The sequence below is a fragment of the Oratosquilla oratoria genome, chromosome 14 (genome assembly GCF_046742065.1).
Source record: "Oratosquilla oratoria isolate Oo_2021 chromosome 14, ASM4674206v1, whole genome shotgun sequence".
NCBI classification, from domain to species: domain Eukaryota; kingdom Metazoa; phylum Arthropoda; class Malacostraca; order Stomatopoda; family Squillidae; genus Oratosquilla; species Oratosquilla oratoria.
Window position 1 is genome coordinate 17,281,209 of NC_134790.1, and position 18,073 is coordinate 17,299,281.

Sequence of the window (18,073 nt, forward strand, 5' to 3'; positions counted from 1 at the left end):
GACTGGAGGAGTGCATGTATAGTTCCACTTCACAAGGTAAAAGGGGACATGTGTGAGTGTAGTAGTTACAGAGGGATCAGTTTGTTGAGTGTTGTTGGGAGGGTTTTGGTCGAAAGTATTAGAAGAACGGAGTAATTGGTGAGGAACCATGTTGGTTTAGGACAGGTAGGGGTTGCATGGATCAGATTTTTGTGGTAAGGCAGATATTTGAGAAAGCTATAGCAAAAGGCAAGGATTTTTTTGGACCATTGGATTTGGAAAAAGCTTATGACAGGGTAGACAGGAAGGGACTGTGGGAGGTATTGCAGATATATTGGGCAGGAGGAAAACTGTTAAGAGCAGTTGAAAGTTTTTATGAAAGTAGTAAAGCTTGTGTTAGAATTAGAAATGAAGAGAGTGAGTGGTTTCAAGTAAAGGTGGGACTTGACCATGGATGTGTCATGTCACCATGGCTGTTCACTTTATACATGGATGGGGTGATGCGAGAGGAAAATGCAAAGGTAACAGGCCACTGATTGGAAATGGTTAAAGAAAAATGAGAGTTTAGCCAGTTGTTGTTTGTTGACAACACTGCACTTGTAGTAGGATTAGAGGAGAGATTAAGGAAGTTAGTGAGAGCTTGGGAAGGTGTGTGAAAGAAGGAAGTTGAGGATAAATGTGGGTAAAAGTAAGGTGATGAGATATATAAGGGGAGAGGATGGCAGCAAATTGGAAGTGAGTATTAACCACTTCAGTACAATGATGCCTATGTAGATGTCATGAGGCATGTTTGGGTACATGAGGATGCCAGCACCAGCGTCTTGATTATATATTTTTTTGTAGTTGTGCATGAGTTAACACCAGATTCTGTGAACTGGTTTGATCACATTTTCTGTGTTTATTATTACTCAGAGTAAAAGAGAACAAGTAATACAGCATTGACTTAATATTTTATAATGCAAGTAGTTTGATGAATCATACATATGGCAGCCGATACTGGGCACGATAATTTGACTCTTGCCAAAGTGGTTGAGGGAGAAAAACTGGAAGAAGTGGATAGCTTTACATACTTAGGAGGTGAATGTGGCAGGAAAGGGAGTGGAAGTGGAGGTAGAATGTAGATTGAGAGAAGCAAATAAATCCCTTGGAGGATTAAAAAGTGTAATGAGAAATAGAAATTTGGGAGTGGGTGCTAAGAGGAGATTGTATTAAGGGGGGATTGTGCCAACAGTACTGTATGTATATACCTAGTTGTATTTTACGGGAAGGGGAGCTATGCTCGTGGTGTCCCATCTTCATATCTCATTTTATCTAAACTATTTTTAAATTCATGTATTGTTTTTGCACACACTACTTTCTCATCTAACTTGTTCCAAATGTCTATTACTCTGTGAGGAAAGCTGTTCTTTTTCAGATCTCTTCTATAGCTGTCTTTCTTGATTTTCTTTCCGTGTCCTCTTGTATTTCTATCATCCCATTTTATTAGATCCTCTCTATCAATAATTTCTATGCCTTTCATGATTCTGTAAATAGCTATCAAATCTCCTCTCTCTCTTCTTTGCTCTAGTGTCTGTAGCTCAAGTTTTGCTAGTCTCTCTTCATATGATAGTTTTGAGAGTGTTGGTGCCAATTTTGTAATTGCTCTTTGTATTCTTTCAAGTTTTTTTATACATTTTTTTTTGTACTTGGTGACCACATCATTGCTGCATATTCCAATCTTGGTCTTATCAGAGTGATTAGTATTTTCTACACCATTTCTTCATCCAGGTATGTAAATGCCACTTTGATTGTTCTTATTAAATTATAAGTTTCTCCAAAAATCTTATTTATTTGTTTCTTAGGTGACATATTCATAACAATGACTCCCAGGTCCTTCTCATTTTCAACTTTTTTTTATTCTTTCTTCTCCTAATTTATATGATCCTGTTATTCTGTTTTTGCTTTTTCTAAATTCCATTATACTACACTTTGTAGTATTTAACTCTATCTCCCACTTCCTACTCCATTCCCAGACTTTATTTAGATCACTCTGTAGTGACTCACAATCTTCTTCTGTGTTCACTATTTTTAATAGTTTTCCATCATCTGCAAAGAAGCTCATATAACTTTCAATTTCTTCATCCATATCATTGATATATATAGCAAACATTGTTGGGGCCAAAACTGTTCCTTGTGGAACACCGCTTATTACTTCATCCCAATTTGAGTGTTTGTCTCTTATCACTACTCTTTTTTTCTTTCTTTCAAAAAGTCTTCCATCCATTTAAGCAGTTTGCCCTGTATTCCTCCTTCAGTTTCTAATTTCTTAAGCAACTTCTTATGTGGTACTTTGTCAAAAGCTTTTTTTAGGTCTAGAAATGCACAATCAGCCCATCCATCTCCTTCTTGTATTATATTTATTAGCCTTGAATAGATACATAATTGGTGACACATGATCATTCTTGTCTGAATCCAAAATACTTTGGATTTAGCACTTTTTTTTTTTTTTTTTTTTTTTTTTTTTTTCTCTCTAAATATTTTACCCATCTACTTTTGACAATTCTTTTACAAATTTTTGCTGTTGTACTTGTTAGAGAGACTGGTCTATAGTTGGTAGGGGCTTCTTTATTTCCCCCTTTATATGTAGGTACTATATTTCCTCTTTTCCAATCTTTTGGAACTTTTCCTTCTTTCAAGGAACTGTTTATCATTGCTATGTATTTTGTCTTCCAGTTCATTCCTGCATTCTTTCAAAATCCAGTTTGCTATTTCATCTGGTCCATGTGATTTTCTGACATCAAGATTACTCAAGTGTTTCATTATTTCATTCTTTGTTACTTCTATTTCTTTCATAGGGGGGACTTTCTCTTTCCATTCGATCTCTTCAGGTTGTATGTTCTTCCTTGTAATACAAACTCTGATTTAAAATGTTTGTTCATAATTTCCGCCATTTCTATTTCCTGTGTATTCAACTCCTCCTTGTCTTCATTTCTCCAAATCTTGTTTTTCAGTTTGTTGTTTATAAATCTGTAAAATAGTTTTGGTTGATCTTTACATTTTCTATGACATCTTTTTCATATTTTCTCTTTTCTTCTCTGCACACTTGTACATATTCATTTCTATAACAAGTATATATTTTCCATTTTTCAGGTCTTTTGTATTTCTTCCATTTGGCCCAAGCTTTATCTCTTTTGCCTTTTAACTCCCTACAACTTTTGTTGTACCAGCACTTTACATATTCTTTTTCTTGTTTTCGTCTTGGGACATACTTTTCCACTCCTTTTTTATCAATTTTTGTGAAAATATTCCATTTCACTGTTGTTTCCTCTTTGTAAATTCCTTCCCAGTTTTCTTTTTGAAAGAATTCTCTTATTTTATCAAAGTTTGTTTTTTCATACATCATTCTTCCTTTTCTATATTCATTTCTTTTCATGTATTTTTCCTCATTTAGTTCCAGTTCAATCAATATGTGGTCACTTTTACTTATTGGTGTTTATATTCAATCTTTTCCACTATTCTAGCTTCAGATGTGATTATTAGGTCTAGTCTCGATGATTCTTCTTCATTTCTATACCTAGTGTTCTCCTGTATCCACTGTGTCATTGTATGGTCAATAATCATCTCAAGTAGAACATTTCCCCATGGGCCGTCTCCACCCTTTACTGTCATCTCTTCCCAGCAGACTTCTTTGCAATTAAAGTCGCCCATCATAACTATTCTTCCTTCATCTTCCATTATCTTATTTAATGTTATCCTTGTGTCTTTTAACATACTTTTATGTTCACTCTCTTCCCACGAGGCTGTTTTTGGAGGCACATAAATTATCACAAATTTCTGCTCTTCTTATCTCTGTCTTCCACTTCGATCATAATCATCTCTACTGTATTCTTTCCATATGTGACACACCTCACATTTATATCCTTGTTAGTCAGGAACATAACTCCACCCCCTTGTTTTGTCTCTCTCTTTCTAATCCAATAATTATATGCATCATGTCCTACACTGTGGGGTGGTAGTGGACCTTTTAATTTTGTTTCTACAATTCCCATTATGTCCGGTTCTTTTTCCTTCAGATAATCATTCAGCTCATTCAATCCTATTATTAATCCATCTATACAGTATTTGTGTAAGACACTTAGTTTTCTGCCACTTCCATTGTATTCTCTGTTTCCCTTTTGTTTTTCTCTAGTATGTCATATTTCCTTACTTTCATATTCACTACTCTCCAATAGAATTTCTCTTTTTCTGACTCTGTTCTGTTCTCATTTTTTTTTTCTTAGCTTCTTGTCTTTTTATTTTTTCCTCCTGTCTTTCCTCTTTATTCATTTCTCTTTTTATCCATACCTTTTTATATTGTTCACTAGCTGCTAGTTTCCTTGTTTTTGCCAAGATATTCTCTGCCGTCGTTTGTGACCTGAATTTAATCTTAATTGGTCTGGTCTTATCTGTACTATACTTTCCGAGGATATACATCTCTTCAATTTGTTTCATGATTTCAGGTTCATCTCCCTGAACTAATTCTAGTAAAATGCTTACTTTTTATTTTTCTTCATTGATTCTTGTTCTATTTAGGTTATATTTCTCTTCCATTCCTAATATGATTATACATTTCTTTTCATCTGCTAAGTCTCTTACTATATTCTCCTTCTGTCTCATCACTTTAATAACTGAGTCTTCAGTTTGTTCTTTCATTTGCTGTTTTATTATGTCAGTAAATGCAACTTTACTGTTTTCTTGGATTTTTTCCAACCCTGTGCTTCTTTTGCTATGGCCTCTTTATTGTCTTTATTATTCCTCTTTAATTCCTCATTCTCCTCTTTTACTTCTTTTAACTGTCTTTTTAATTCTTTTGTTTCTTTAGTTAAGTTTTTGCTCACCTTCTCTAGTTCTTCCAATTTTTCATCTCCCTTGGCAATTTTGCTATGTTACCAAACCTACTTTCCCAATGTTCAGTCATTGTTTCAAGTTTTTCCTCTAGTCTTGCTAATCGGGGGAGGTTGGTATCCCCCCTTATTAAATCCCTGGAAATTATTATCTTCACCTTCAATTGTGCTGCTTTTATCTATATTTCTAATGTTTACATTTTCGTTAGTCCCTTTGTCTCCAAAATCATCCTCGGTCTTTCTCTTGTTTACAAGACGCCTGGTCTCCTGGACCAAGTCCTCCCCTTCCTCATTTCCTTCCATTTCCCTCAGTAATCCCTCCCCTTCTCCTTTTTTATCACCTCACTACACCACGAGCTTCCCCTTCCCTATAAATACATTAAGGTACTTCCTTGATGTTGAGATCCACGTAGATTTCGCTTTTTCTTCGGAACTCCAATCTTTGCCGTCCATCTGACGAAAGTGTGTGTGTGCGTATGTGTATATATATATATATATATATAATGATAAACTCCACAGCCTCATAACTTGTACATTTTTTGTTCCAGCTAATTTCAAATAATTTAATTTTGCAGAGGGGGTGCCTTTTTTAAAGATACTTCTCAATGAAAACTCATACCTACTAATTGATTCTTGTACCCAATTCTTGCAGTGGAAAAAAAGAAGGAAGCCCATGGGGACAGTATTGACAGACAGCAAAAACGGAAAATTGAGCGGGAAGAAGAGCGGTTGAAAAATAGCAACCGTGATCTTTCTTTAGTGAAAATGAAGAGCATGTTTGCCACTGGCTTTGTCTTCACTGCACTTCTCTCCATGTTCAACTCTATGTAAGCCTCCTTTTTCTTTGGATGGAATTTGATTTGACCCTTTCATCACCATAACACAGAGATTTTCTCCAATAAGAATAAGATAAAATTAGTCATTTGAAGCTAAAACCTCAGCTCAAGCGTCAAACCCTATTTTGACCTTGTTCAAGATGGATGTGACCTTCAGTTAAGATAATTTGGTTGTCACAAAAATAATGCCAGATGGTTTTATTCAGTCAAGGAGGATATTGCCTTGCCAGCTTTCATATCTTTCAATCCTCTTTTAGTTCTCTCTCCCATCTCAGTTATTTTCCTGTCATCTCCCACAGCTGCAAACCTTCCCTGTCCTCCTTGGCATTCAATAATTCCATGAAATACGCTACCCTTCTTACCCTGTTTTCACTTCATTAATGTGTCTGCCATTTATCTCCCCTCTACATCACCTGCCACTGTAGCCCCCTCACTCTTTCCACTTCCATATGAATCATTTTTTTCCTTTGTCCAGTTTTACATTAATTTAAATAGTAGGGGATGTTTTGGGAAGTGGGGGACTTGATCATCAATGAAACAAATATATTATTAGTTCATTGAAATGGATTTGAATGGTATGCTAGCCCTTAAAATGCTAGACCTCTAGTTGCCACTCATCGGAAACATTTTTATGTTATCTGAGCATACAGCAAGCAGTAAGACACAATGCACTAGTGCTTAGTAGCTTCAAAGGAATCTTCCAGCATCTAATTTGAGATTTAGTGCTAAAGGCTGTACCCTGAATAGGGGTAAGGAAGGTTAAAGGCATCTGGAAGGCAACTCAACCTTTTAAAAGAGTAGTATCACATAAAGGTATCTTTAAGGGCCTCTTGCATTATTATTGTGTAATAAATGATAGCAAGTATTGGAATGTGCAGTGTTCATATTTGACCAACAGCTTTGAAGGGAGAGTGGTGGCGAAGCTCCCTTTTACTCCGCTCTCCTGGATCCAAGGTCTCAGTCACCGAAATCTATTAGGGGAGGACTATACTGACTGCTCCTTCATCTTCCTCTACATCCTGTGCACTATGAGTATCAGACAGGTACAGTATATGTACTCTACTTCATAAGTAAAGAGGGGAATGTCTGTTGAGAAAGGACGGGAGAAGACAGAAGGCAGGGGTGAATGGAGAATGGTTGTATATGGATGATGCTGTGATGCATGAGGTAGAATGGGTGGGGGATGGGGGGTGAGGTAGTGTGTGTTAGAAAAATTGATGCAGCCCAAAGGGATTTCTCCCCGTCTTCTCCTTTTCTGCATGGGGGGGGACAAATTTAATGAAGCGGCCTTCCTGTGGATGTGCTGTGTCTTGCAACACTGCCTTTGACCCAGGGCAGTGGACAAGGTGCAGGGATGACCCGTCATCCAGGAGGTGCTAAGATAAGAGGGAGGGTGGAGTGTATTTAGGGATGGAATTGGTGGGAATGGTTTTATGCCTTTTCTTTTTGGCTACCTCTCTTGAAAGAGGGAAAAAGCCTTGGTACATGTATGTTTTTGGCTACCTCCCTTGTAAGGGGGAAAAAGCCTTGGTATATGTATGTACCTCATAAGTATTGTATTTTTAAGGTGACATCATGTTGTAGGGTTTATAGTTTGTAGGTTTAGCTAGGTGTATATAAATTATAAAGGTGTATATATAAATTTTGTAATGTCTCATAATTGATTCAATCAAATTTTCTTGCCAGCCACTGTTGGTTTTCATTCTGTGAAATTCAGGGCAACAGTTATCTCCATGGGAGTCCACCCATTGATGAAGGTTCCTCTTTCATCAACCCTGTCTGCCATATCCCTTTTCAGGCACACTCGCAACTTTTCATAGTTTTCTCTCAGCATCCATCTCTAGATGTTCTGTTTATGTTGTTTTGGGTAGCCAGTTATTATGACTGGAGTCAAACACCTTTGAACTTTTTCATATTTTATTATTATATTATTATTTTATGGGAGAGAGACTGGAGGAAGTGGATAGTTTTAGATACTTGGGTGCAAATGTGGTGGGAAAAGGAGGAGTGGAGGAGGAGGTAGAATGTAGATGGAGAGAAGTGAGTAAATGCCTTAGGGGATTAAACAGTGTAATGAGAAATAAACATTTGGGAATGGATGTTAAGGGGAGATTGTATGAAGGAGTGATTGTGCCGAGAGCACTGTATGGGGCAGAAATATGGAACATAAGAGAGTAGCTTGAATGTGTTTGAGATGAGGTGCCTGAGAAGTATGAGGAAATGAGGAGGTGAGGAGGAGAACAGGGGTGGAAAGGGAGTTGGGAGATAGGGTTTGGACACATGGAAATAATGAGTGAAGAAAGGCTAGTAAAATAGGTGTGGAAGGCAGACATAGAAGGAATGAACATGAGGGGGTGACCAAGAATGAGATGGATGGATGGGGTAAAAGGGGCATTGGAAAAGAGGATGTCTGTTGAGGAAGGATGGGAGTGGACAGAAGATAGGGGTAAAGGGAGAATGGTTGTGTATGAATGATGCTGTGATGCATGGAAGGGAGTGGGTGGGGGAGGGAGTATGTGTGAAAAAATTGATGTAGCCCAAAGGGTGTTCTCCCCATCTTCTTTTCCTGCATGAGGTGACAGAGAGGGGGGGGGAGGGGTCACTGATTTAATAAAGCGGCCTTGCTGTGGATTTGCTGTGTATCTGTTTTGGCACTTAGCAAGTCTACCATGTCATGTCTAATATATTTACTGTAGAGATAAATTTTGGAACAAGATACCCCTATCCATCTGCATTGCAGTTGAAGTAAATTCTGCAAGTATTGTTTTCTAAATTCTTTGTCTTTCCACAGAACATACAAAAGCTTCTTGGATTTGCACCCTCCCGAGCAGCCAACAAACACAGTACGAATCTGTTTGGACCACAGCCACAGCAATTTGGGCAGTACAAATAGTTGCTCTTGGCATTGGTCTACAACACTTATTTGACATATTTTACTCTTGTTACCTGTTATATACTTGGGTTCATATACTTAGTTACTGAAATTTAATTTATTGTGTTGTTGCCTCAACAAAACTTACCCAAGTCATTTGTTGTACTGTTCTTATTGTAATCATTCCTATAGATGTCCTTGTGGCTAAGGAAACTACAGCTTTGAGTATCTGTTTTTTTGCAATGTATTGTATACTTAAATGTATAATTACCTTTATTTTTGCCATTATATAATTCAAAATTTGTGTCCAGATTTAGTTGTAACATGTGACCTGCATATTCCAGTGTAAATTTAAAAAAACCTGTCATGTAGGTGTTACTAGGGTTTCATCATATTAACATCTAAGCAAGTCTAAAATTGTTTTGAAAATGAAATATTTTATACAGTTTTTTACAATGTATTTGTAAACATACATGCATATCCTCTTAATAAAGTAACACTTGCACAGATGAATCAAGTGTCAGATACATGTAGATGACCTAAAATTCAATAAAATACAATAAAAAAAAATACAGATTTTTAATCAAACCGAGAATATTCATGAAAAAGATGTAACAGACAGCCTCAAATGTTGATCATTATATACATAAAACCATTAACTATGTAAGATTGTAGATCTTTGAATTGGGCTAAACTACCAAATGAGAAGCCTCAAAATTTCCAGCGAATATTACAAAAATGCATGACCCAGATCAAAACTGAACATTAAAAACATGTGTGTTCTGCATGATAACCTGTTGATCTGGGGAGAGGGGGTACCTTGTAGCAAATTGTATACTTCCCATACCGAACCCAATACATTCCCTTCTATCGATGCCGTGGCTTCAGCTCTTCGTAACACGGTCGCAAAAAGATGTAATTCTTCTTTTGTGGATTGAAGAAGGCATGACCCTGCAACATAAACATTTTTATGGGTAAAGGGAAGAATGAAGTGGGCAGCATTGGAACACTAAATGGAGTGTAAAAAAACAAAGGGAGTTAAAGAAAGTAGTGTTCCAGTCTTATGTTTGAATTTTATTTTGTAAGATATAAAGTACTACTAGTAATAGGTGACTGAGCAAACTCCTTCATAGGTGACCAATACTTCCTCCAGACTCCTTCCAAAGTGTGAGATAGTGACCAAGACTGAGAGTATATCCAGTCACCATCAAAACTCATCTACCAAACCATACCTTCATTTTTTCCTATTACTTATCCTGTCCTTTAGGAAGGATAATTTCTGGAAGCACCTTGCCACAAACCACATAGTAGACAGTGCAGGCCCAATAGTCACCCTGTACTGGACTGAAGGGGCAATATATCTCAGCCTGCACAACTGAACAAACCTGTTCATGACCCATTCTGCTCACCCCACAAGGAAAAGAAGCTACAAAAGTAAACATAGCTTAACCACTCCCCCCATTCTCTTTCTCTCTCACCCTCACTTCTATGACTATCTCTTCATTCTCTACTCCATCTATTGTTCTTGTGGTGGGGGTACTGTCCCCATACATGTCACAGAAGTCGACTAAATAAAATGGAGTGCGGAGACTAGGGATTCCCCACCCAACTGCACTTTAGTCCTATGAAAAATAGCCATAAAAGGATCTGGAAGCAAAATTCTGACCAGAAGCCTTGTACTTGAGTCATATTAAATGTGTGGTTGTGACATTGATGAAATCAAAAGAGAAGAGATTGGTAGTATATTTGTGAGAAGAAATATGGATGCATTAGCCTTGAGTAAAACATAATTGAAAGGGAAGGGTGAGTTGGAGTTTGAGCATGGTGGGAAGGATGTCGGGTGTGACGTGGGGATAAGGGAGGGAAGAAGTAGCACTGCTGGCATGTGATGAGAATTCTAAGTGCACAGTGGAGTAGGGAATTTAAAGGGTAATGTAGTGAAGGTGGTACCAGGATGGGAGATTTAGGCTTTTATGAATGCCTGTGACCCAGGTAGGGAGAAACGTGAAGAGGTGGAGAAAGTATTCCAAATTTATTTAAATGATCATGTAAAATTTTGGGAGGAATGTAAATGTAGAAATGTTGGGGGATCTCGATGCTTGAGTAGAAACTGACCCAACAGATGTAGTTGGGAATTATGGGGTGGCAGACAGGAACTACAGTAATGAGATATCTAGGACATGTATTAACCTTTTCAATACAGGTCAAACTGTCGTGCACAACTTTGGATGCCTGATGTATGACGATTCAATGATGCATCACAATATTCACATTATAAAATATAAAATCATAGCTGTATTACTTGTTCTCTTTTACTCTGAATATTAGTAACCAGAGAAAATGTGATCAAGCCAGTTCACGGAATATGGGGGTCACTTGGCTACAACTACAAAATAAATAAAATCAAGACATAAATGCCAGCATCCTTGTATACTTGTATACTGTGCTAAGATGGGAGGGAGGGTGGAGGGGTGTGGAGTGTTTTCGGGGATGAAATGGGTTGGAGTGTTTTTGTGCCTTGTCCTTTTTGGCTGCCCCCCTGGTAGGGGGGAGGGAATCCTTAGTATATGTATGTATATATGTATCCTTGTATACCCACTAATGCCTCATGATGCCTACATAGGTGTAATCACATGAAAGAAGTTAAAAGGGAGGTGATGATAGTGAAAAGATTGATACAACTCTTCCTTTAGGATTCAAACCAAGTTGTTAAACATAATTATATACCAAGGGCTTTTTTCCACCTTGTCAGGGACGTTGCCAAATACAAGACTAGGATATTGCCAATTATACTGTGATGGACATCCAAAGGAAACCACTTGGAACTATACCAACAGCATTTTGCAGATAATTATAAGTCAACAGAATTAAAATATGTGCAAATCAACCGATCAATCTGTTGCTCCTGGCATCTTTTTGGAGAAGGTCTGTTGCCTTTCAGTAACTGGCAACAGTCTCCAGGTAGGTCTAGTCACTCAAGGAAGATAAATTGTGTTGTTGCCCAGGGATTCTTAGGTTGGGACATTTAGTTTGAGGTGTTCTGTGCCCTCTGTGTGGGGCTTATGTATGGTGGGTGTTGGTAGAGTACCGAGTTTGGTGGTCTGTCTTTAAGGGTTTGTTTAGTGATCTGAGAGAAAGAGTGTATGTGTGTGTGTTTTTGTGTGGATGCTTTGTGGTAGGTTGATATACGAGTATATGTTATGCAAAAGATAAATATAACTCAAATTTCTTTCAATGGTACATCTAAAACAAATCCAACCTAGTACTTACCTTGGACCAGTCATAGGACACGGCATAAGCAAAGATTTGTCCATTGTGATTAAAAGCACAACATGAAATAGGTTGTTCCATTGCATCTGAGTTCTTTAGTTTGGTTCTCGCATCTTTGTCCCAAAAGCTGAACCTTCCATCAGATCCAACAGTGGACAAGGTACCATGGACTGGGTGGAATTTAATGTCATTCACCTGGAGAGAAATTGAATGTTAAAATAACACTACAACCATATATACATATACCAAAGGGTTTTTCCCCTTTACAAGGAAGGTTGCCAAAAAACAGGCATAAAATCCACTCCCACCCATTCCATCACCACATACTCTATTCCCATTCACCCCCCCTCCCTCCCTCTTATCTTGGCTCCTCCTGGATGAACATAATAATGAAGGAGTCATAATCACAATTAAGTAAATGATATGAGGAATTGAGAAAAATTAGAATAAATAAATAAATAAATAAATAAAAAAAATGAAATGGTTTCACATGCCTTTACTAGGCATCTCTCTCCACTATATGTTGCCTTCAGTTTCTTTAGCAGGAAAATTTTGGCTTCAAGGTTCCCAACAAGTTTCTAGATCAACCCATAAATCCCTCAGAGAAGAAATATTCATGTCCTGGACAGTTACTAGCGTAGCACCCTTAGCCAGCCCTCCATTGCACCACCAGTTCTACAATGGGACCCCTCCCCTTCACCTTCCTTCAATAAGATCTAATAAAGTGATTCCAACTGGGGTATTGGCTGCTTGTTATTGTGGCAAAGTAGCATGCAGTCGATACTTTAGGGTCTATATGGGGCGCCCCTACGGACCAGAGCCACACATCATTTTGTCTATGATAGAAGAAATTCTGTTCATAGAGAAATGATGACACTTTTATACTACGACTGTCCCTCCATTATGCTGTCCCCCAACCCCTTGTTGCTGTCCTGTACCATTTCTCTGAGTATTCTCTTTCTGTGATGGGGGAATTTCCCTGTGGTGGGGGAAAAGAATACTGCCACCAAGTTTCCCACTTGGATCGTAAGAGGCGAGAAGAAAGGGACGGGGAGAGGGACTAGGCATCCTTCTCCCTGTAGCCCCAAGGGGCAGATTCCTAAAAAGCAAAGGAAAGGCATAAGGGGTGCTGGAGGGCCTCGGGCCAGCACCCTAAGGTTTGGGTCTTTTAATGTGCGTGGATGTGGTACAGATGAGAGTAAAAGGGAAGAGATAGGTAGTATGTTTGTGAGAAGAAAGTTGGATGTGTTGGCTTTGAGTGAAACTAAGTTGAAAGGGAAGGGTGAGTGTAAGTTTGGGAGTGTAAGTGGGAGGTTATCAGGAGTGAAGAGAGGGCAAGGGAGGGAAGGGGTGGCTATTCTAGTAAGTGAGGAGTTAGGTAAAGGGGTAGTGGAGTGGAAGGAGGTTTCCTCAAGGATAATGTGGATGAAGGTGAAACTGGGAAAGGAGATGTGGGTCTTTGTAAGTGCATATGGGCCGGGCAGTGAGAAGAGCATGGAAGAAAGGGAGGCCTTTTGGATAGATTTAAATGAGTGCATAGAGGGTTTAGGAAGAAATGTCAATGTAATAGTACTGGGAGACCTTAATGCTAGGGTGGGAAATGGTCCAATCGATGGAGTGGTTGGGAAATGTGGAGTTCCAGGAAAGAATCGTAGTGGAGAGTTGATGGTGGAAATGTGTCTAGAAAGAGAGTTGATGATAGCAAATACAGTGTTTCGGAAGAAAGTCAAGCATAAGTACACATGGGAGAGGGTGGTGGAGGGAAGGGTGGTAGATAGAGCGCTAATGGATTATGTAGTGGTAAATAGGATTATGATAGGAAGAGTTAAGGATGTACATGTGCTAAGGGGAGAGGGTGGGGGAATATCAGATCATTTTTTGGTGGAAGGTAAGCTGAGAGTGGAGGATAGATGGAGAAGGAGGAAAGGGACAAAAGGTAGGGAGGTTCTTAGAGTGAACTCCTTGAATGAAAAGGAAAAGGAAAAGGAGTACGAAAAGAAGCTGAAGGAGGAGTGGGAGGGAGTAAAGGATAGAGCAGAGATGGGTGTGGAGGAGGAATGGGGATGGTTCAAGGAGGGAGTCTTAAAGTGTGCAAGGATGGTGTGTGGAACAAGAAGGACAGGGGGAAATAGAAGAAAGGGTAGTGAATGGTGGGATGAGGAAACAAAGAAGGTTGTAGAAGAGAAGAAGCGAGCATTCACAGATTGGTTACAAAAGAGGACAGGGGAGTCATATGAGACGTACAAAGAAAAGAAAAGAGAAGTAAAGCAAAAGGTAAAGGAGGCAAAGCAGAGAGCAGATGTGAAATGGGGTAGGAGTATGACAGAAAATTTTGAAAGTAATAAAAAGATGTTTTGGAAAGAAATTAAGAGAGGAAGAGGAGGTGAATCAAGTAGGGAAGAAAAGGTAAAAGGTACAGATGGAGAGTTGATAATGGAAGAGATGGCAGTGAGGGGAAGATGGGCAGAATATTTTAGGGAGTTGCTGAATGTGAAGGAGGATAGGGAAGGAAAGATAGCTGCAGTGGGAAATGCGAAGAAAATGAGAGTGATGAGTGAGGAGAATGGAGGAGAAATAAGGAAGGATGAGGTGAAGGCAGTTGTAAAGATGATGAAAGCAGGTAAGGCACCTGGTCTGGATGGATGTCATGCAGAATGTCTGAAAAAGGGAGGTTCAGTGATGGTGGACTGGTTGGTGAGGTTATTTAATGTTTGCTGGAGAGAGGGTAGAGTACCGGAGGACTGGAGTAGTGCCTGTATAGTTCCTCTTTACAAGGGAAAAGGGGACAAGTGTGAATGTAGTAATTTCAGAGGGATTAGCCTGTTGAGTGTAGTAGGGAAGGCTTATGGGAGGATCTTGATTGAGAGGATTAGGAGAGGAACAGAAGGAGTAATTGGTGAGGAACAGTGTGGTAGAGGTTGCGTAGATCAGATCTTTGTGGTAAGACAGATATGTGAGAAAGCTATAGGTAAGGGGAAGGAATTTTTTTGGGCTTTTATAGATCTGGAAAAGGCTTATGATAGGGTAGACAGAAAGGCACTGTGGGAGGTCATGCAGATATATGGGATAGGAGGAAAGCTTTTGGGAGCTGTTAAGAGTTTTTATGAGAATAGTAGAGCATGTGTTAGGATTAGAAATGGAGAGAGTGAGTGGTTTGAAGTAAAGGTGGGACTTCGTCAAGGATGCGTTATGTCGCCCTGGCTGTTCAACTTATATATGGATGGGGTGGTGCGAGAGGTGAATGCAAGGGTAGTGGGTCAGGGATTGGAGATGGTTAAAGAAAATGGAGAAAAGTGGGAGGTGAGCCAGCTGTTGTTTGCGGACGACACTGCGCTTGTGGCAGGGTCAGAGGAGGGATTGAGGAAGTTGGTGGCAGAGTTTGGGAGAGTATGTGATAGAAGAAAGTTAAAGATAAATGTGGGTAAAAGTAAGGTGATGAGATGTACAAGGGGTGAAAGTGGCAGTAGACTGGAAGTGAACATTAAGGGAGAGCGACTGGAGGAAGTGGATAGTTTTAGATACTTGGGTGCAAGTGTAGCAGGAAAAGGTGGAGTGAAGGTGGAGGTAGAATGTAGATTGAGAGAAGCGAGTAAATGCCTTGGTGGTTTAAAGAGTGTAATGAGGAATAGACATTTGGGAATGGATGCAAAGAGGAGACTGTATGAAGGAGTGATTGTGCCAACAGCACTGTATGGGGCAGAAACGTGGAACATAAGAGAAGAAGACAGAAGGAGTTTGAATGTGTTTGAGATGAGGTGTCTGAGAAGTATGGTGGGGGTTACTAGGCTGGATAGAGTGAGAAATGAGGAGGTGAGGAGGAGAACAGGGGTGAAAAAGGATTTGGGAGATAGGGTTGATGAAAGAATATTAGGATGGTTTGGACACATGGAAAGAATGAGTGAAGAAAGATTAGTAAAAGAGGTATGGAAGGCAGATGTGGAGGGAGTGAACATGAGGGGACGTCCTAGGATGAGGTGGATGGATGGGGTGAAGGGGGCTTTGGGGAAGAGGGGAATGTCTGTTGAGGAAGGAAGGGAGAGGACGGAAGACAGAGGTGAGTGGAGAATGGTTGTATATGGATGATGTTGTGACTGCATGAGGAGGAATGGGCGGGGGGGTGGGGGGTGGGGTAGTATGTGTGAGTAAATTTTGACGCAGCCCGAAGGTGATTTCTCCCCGTCCTCGCCTTATATGCAAAGGGGGATGGAGAGGGGGGGTCGCCGATTAAATGAAGCGGCCTTGCTGTGGATGTGCTGTGTCTTGCGACACTGCTTCTGACCCAGGGCGGTGGGCAGGGTGCAGGGATGACCTGTCATCCAGGAGGTGCTCAGATGAGAGGAAGGGTGGGAGGGGTGTGGAGTGTATTTAGGGATGAAATGGGTGGGAGTGTTTTTTATGCCTTTCCCTTTTTGGCTACCTAACTTGAAAGGGGGAAAAAGCCTTGGTATATGTATGTATGTATGTATGATTACAAAAGATTACACTAAGTGGGAACCAATGATGGGTACCTCCTATGGGTGGGCCTGCAAGAGAACCCTTTCCTTGGTTCCCATTTTCAAAACCTGTCAACTCTCATCTTCTAAAGATGCAGCCCCGGGGGGTCTGGCATTTTGTCTCCTGAATGGACTCAGGATCTCCTATCAACTTCAATTGTATTACCTTCACCTTTCCACATAAGGTAAACTGACATCCAGCACCTGTTCCTCTCCTTCTATTCTCATACATACATATACCAAGGCTTTTTCCCCCTTACAAGGGAGGTAGCCAAAAAGGAAAAGGCATAAAATCATTTCCACCCATTCCATCCCTGAATACACTCCACACCCCTCCACCCTCCCTCTTATCTTAGCACCTCCTGGATGACGGGTCATCCCTGCACCTTGTCCACTGCCCTGGGTCAGAAGCAGCAAGGCCGCTTCATTAAATCGGCGACCCCCCCTCTCCATCCCCCCATGCATAAAAGGAGAAGACAGGGAGAAATCTCTTCAGGCTGCATCAAAATTTGCTCACATATACTACCTGACACCCCATCCCCCCGTCCATTCCACCTCATGCATCACAACATCATCCATATACATCCTTCTATTCTCAGTTGGTGATAAAGAAGCAATCCCACACTAGGTCAACATAGTAGGGGTCACTGACTGGTACCAGAATGTGGTGGTCCTGTAAGATGGGTAACAAAGCTGCCCATTTTCAAAACCTGTCAATCCACTCATTTCCATCAGGTGGTTCAGCTCTAAAGGGCTAACACATCATCTACAGACTGTTACCAAGACCTCTCTTTATCATCTTAAACTATATTTCCTACACTTTTTATTGCATGAAGAGCTGACCTTCCCTTACCACTTTCTTGCAGTGACATGGAAATAGACCCACACCATAACAACACAGAAAACAGTCCAAATTTTCTTCCTAAAGAACCTGTGGGAGAACCCATGGACCATTGCCAGCCACTGTGGGTCTGTGCATTTTTCACTTCGTGAAACTCGTGGCAAATTAATTAATTGGTTCATGGAAGTTTCCGTACGACCTGTTCTCGTTCTTAGAACTTTGTTTAACATCTTCACAATACTCACTGCAAATATATCTTGGAATCCATTTGTGGTGCCATTGGACCTGTGGCACTTGAAGGTGAAATTATCTTTGGGCGACGCTGGATGAATAAACTGGATGGCCACACGTCCTTCTACACTACCCAATGCAAAGCCAGCAGGAGCACCTTTTTTGTCCTTAAAAATGGCAACACACCGATGCTGTAAGAGAGGAAATTATATAATCTCAGCACACTGAGTACCAGATATTCTAATTCTATATTAGCATGATGAGTCAGGTGTCTACTTAGATGGGATAAATGAAGTGGCTGCCTCCCAAGAGTAAGAATAAGCTAGAAGTTTACTTGGGAATTTGATAGTAACGACTCCAGGAACAAGTCCCTATCAAAGGATGCTTACATGACGGTCTGGTTTAACATCATGAACTTCCCCTATCAGGAAGCTGGTCTTCCCAACTACACTCAACAAACAGATCCTTCTGAAACTACTACATTCACATTTGTGCCCTTTTCCCTTCTAAAGCTGAATTATACAGGCAGTCCTCCAGCATTCTATCCTCCCTAAGACACACATTAAATAACCTCACTAGTCAGACCACTATTACTGTACCTCCCTTCTTCAGACACTCTGCATGACACCCATCTCACCCAGGTACCTTTCCTGTTCTAATCATTTTCAGAGCTACTTGCATCTCATCTT

General features: G+C 40.0%; 2 protein-coding genes across 7 annotated transcripts in view; one reads left to right on the top strand and one right to left on the bottom strand.

Moving 5' to 3' along the window:
* Nucleotides 1-9,160, top strand: part of LOC143032748 (calcium load-activated calcium channel) — a 23,145-nt gene extending 13,985 nt beyond the window's left edge. The window contains exons 3-5 of the mRNA XM_076197719.1: nucleotides 5,494-5,668; nucleotides 6,576-6,720; nucleotides 8,469-9,160. Of these exons, the coding sequence (XP_076053834.1) occupies nucleotides 5,494-5,668; nucleotides 6,576-6,720; nucleotides 8,469-8,570 (422 nt within the window). The 3' untranslated portion in view covers nucleotides 8,571-9,160. The remainder of the gene's footprint in view (nucleotides 1-5,493; nucleotides 5,669-6,575; nucleotides 6,721-8,468) is intronic.
* Rae1 (ribonucleic acid export 1) overlaps nucleotides 8,986-18,073 on the bottom strand; it is a 26,130-nt gene continuing 17,042 nt past the window's right edge. For all 6 annotated transcript variants that reach the window (XM_076197715.1, XM_076197716.1, XM_076197717.1 and 3 more), the window contains 3 exons: nucleotides 17,399-17,575; nucleotides 11,820-12,014; nucleotides 8,986-9,500 (listed from right to left, as the gene is read on the bottom strand). In XM_076197715.1, the coding sequence (XP_076053830.1) occupies nucleotides 9,417-9,500; nucleotides 11,820-12,014; nucleotides 17,399-17,575 (456 nt within the window). In that variant the 3' untranslated portion in view covers nucleotides 8,986-9,416. The remainder of the gene's footprint in view (nucleotides 9,501-11,819; nucleotides 12,015-17,398; nucleotides 17,576-18,073) is intronic.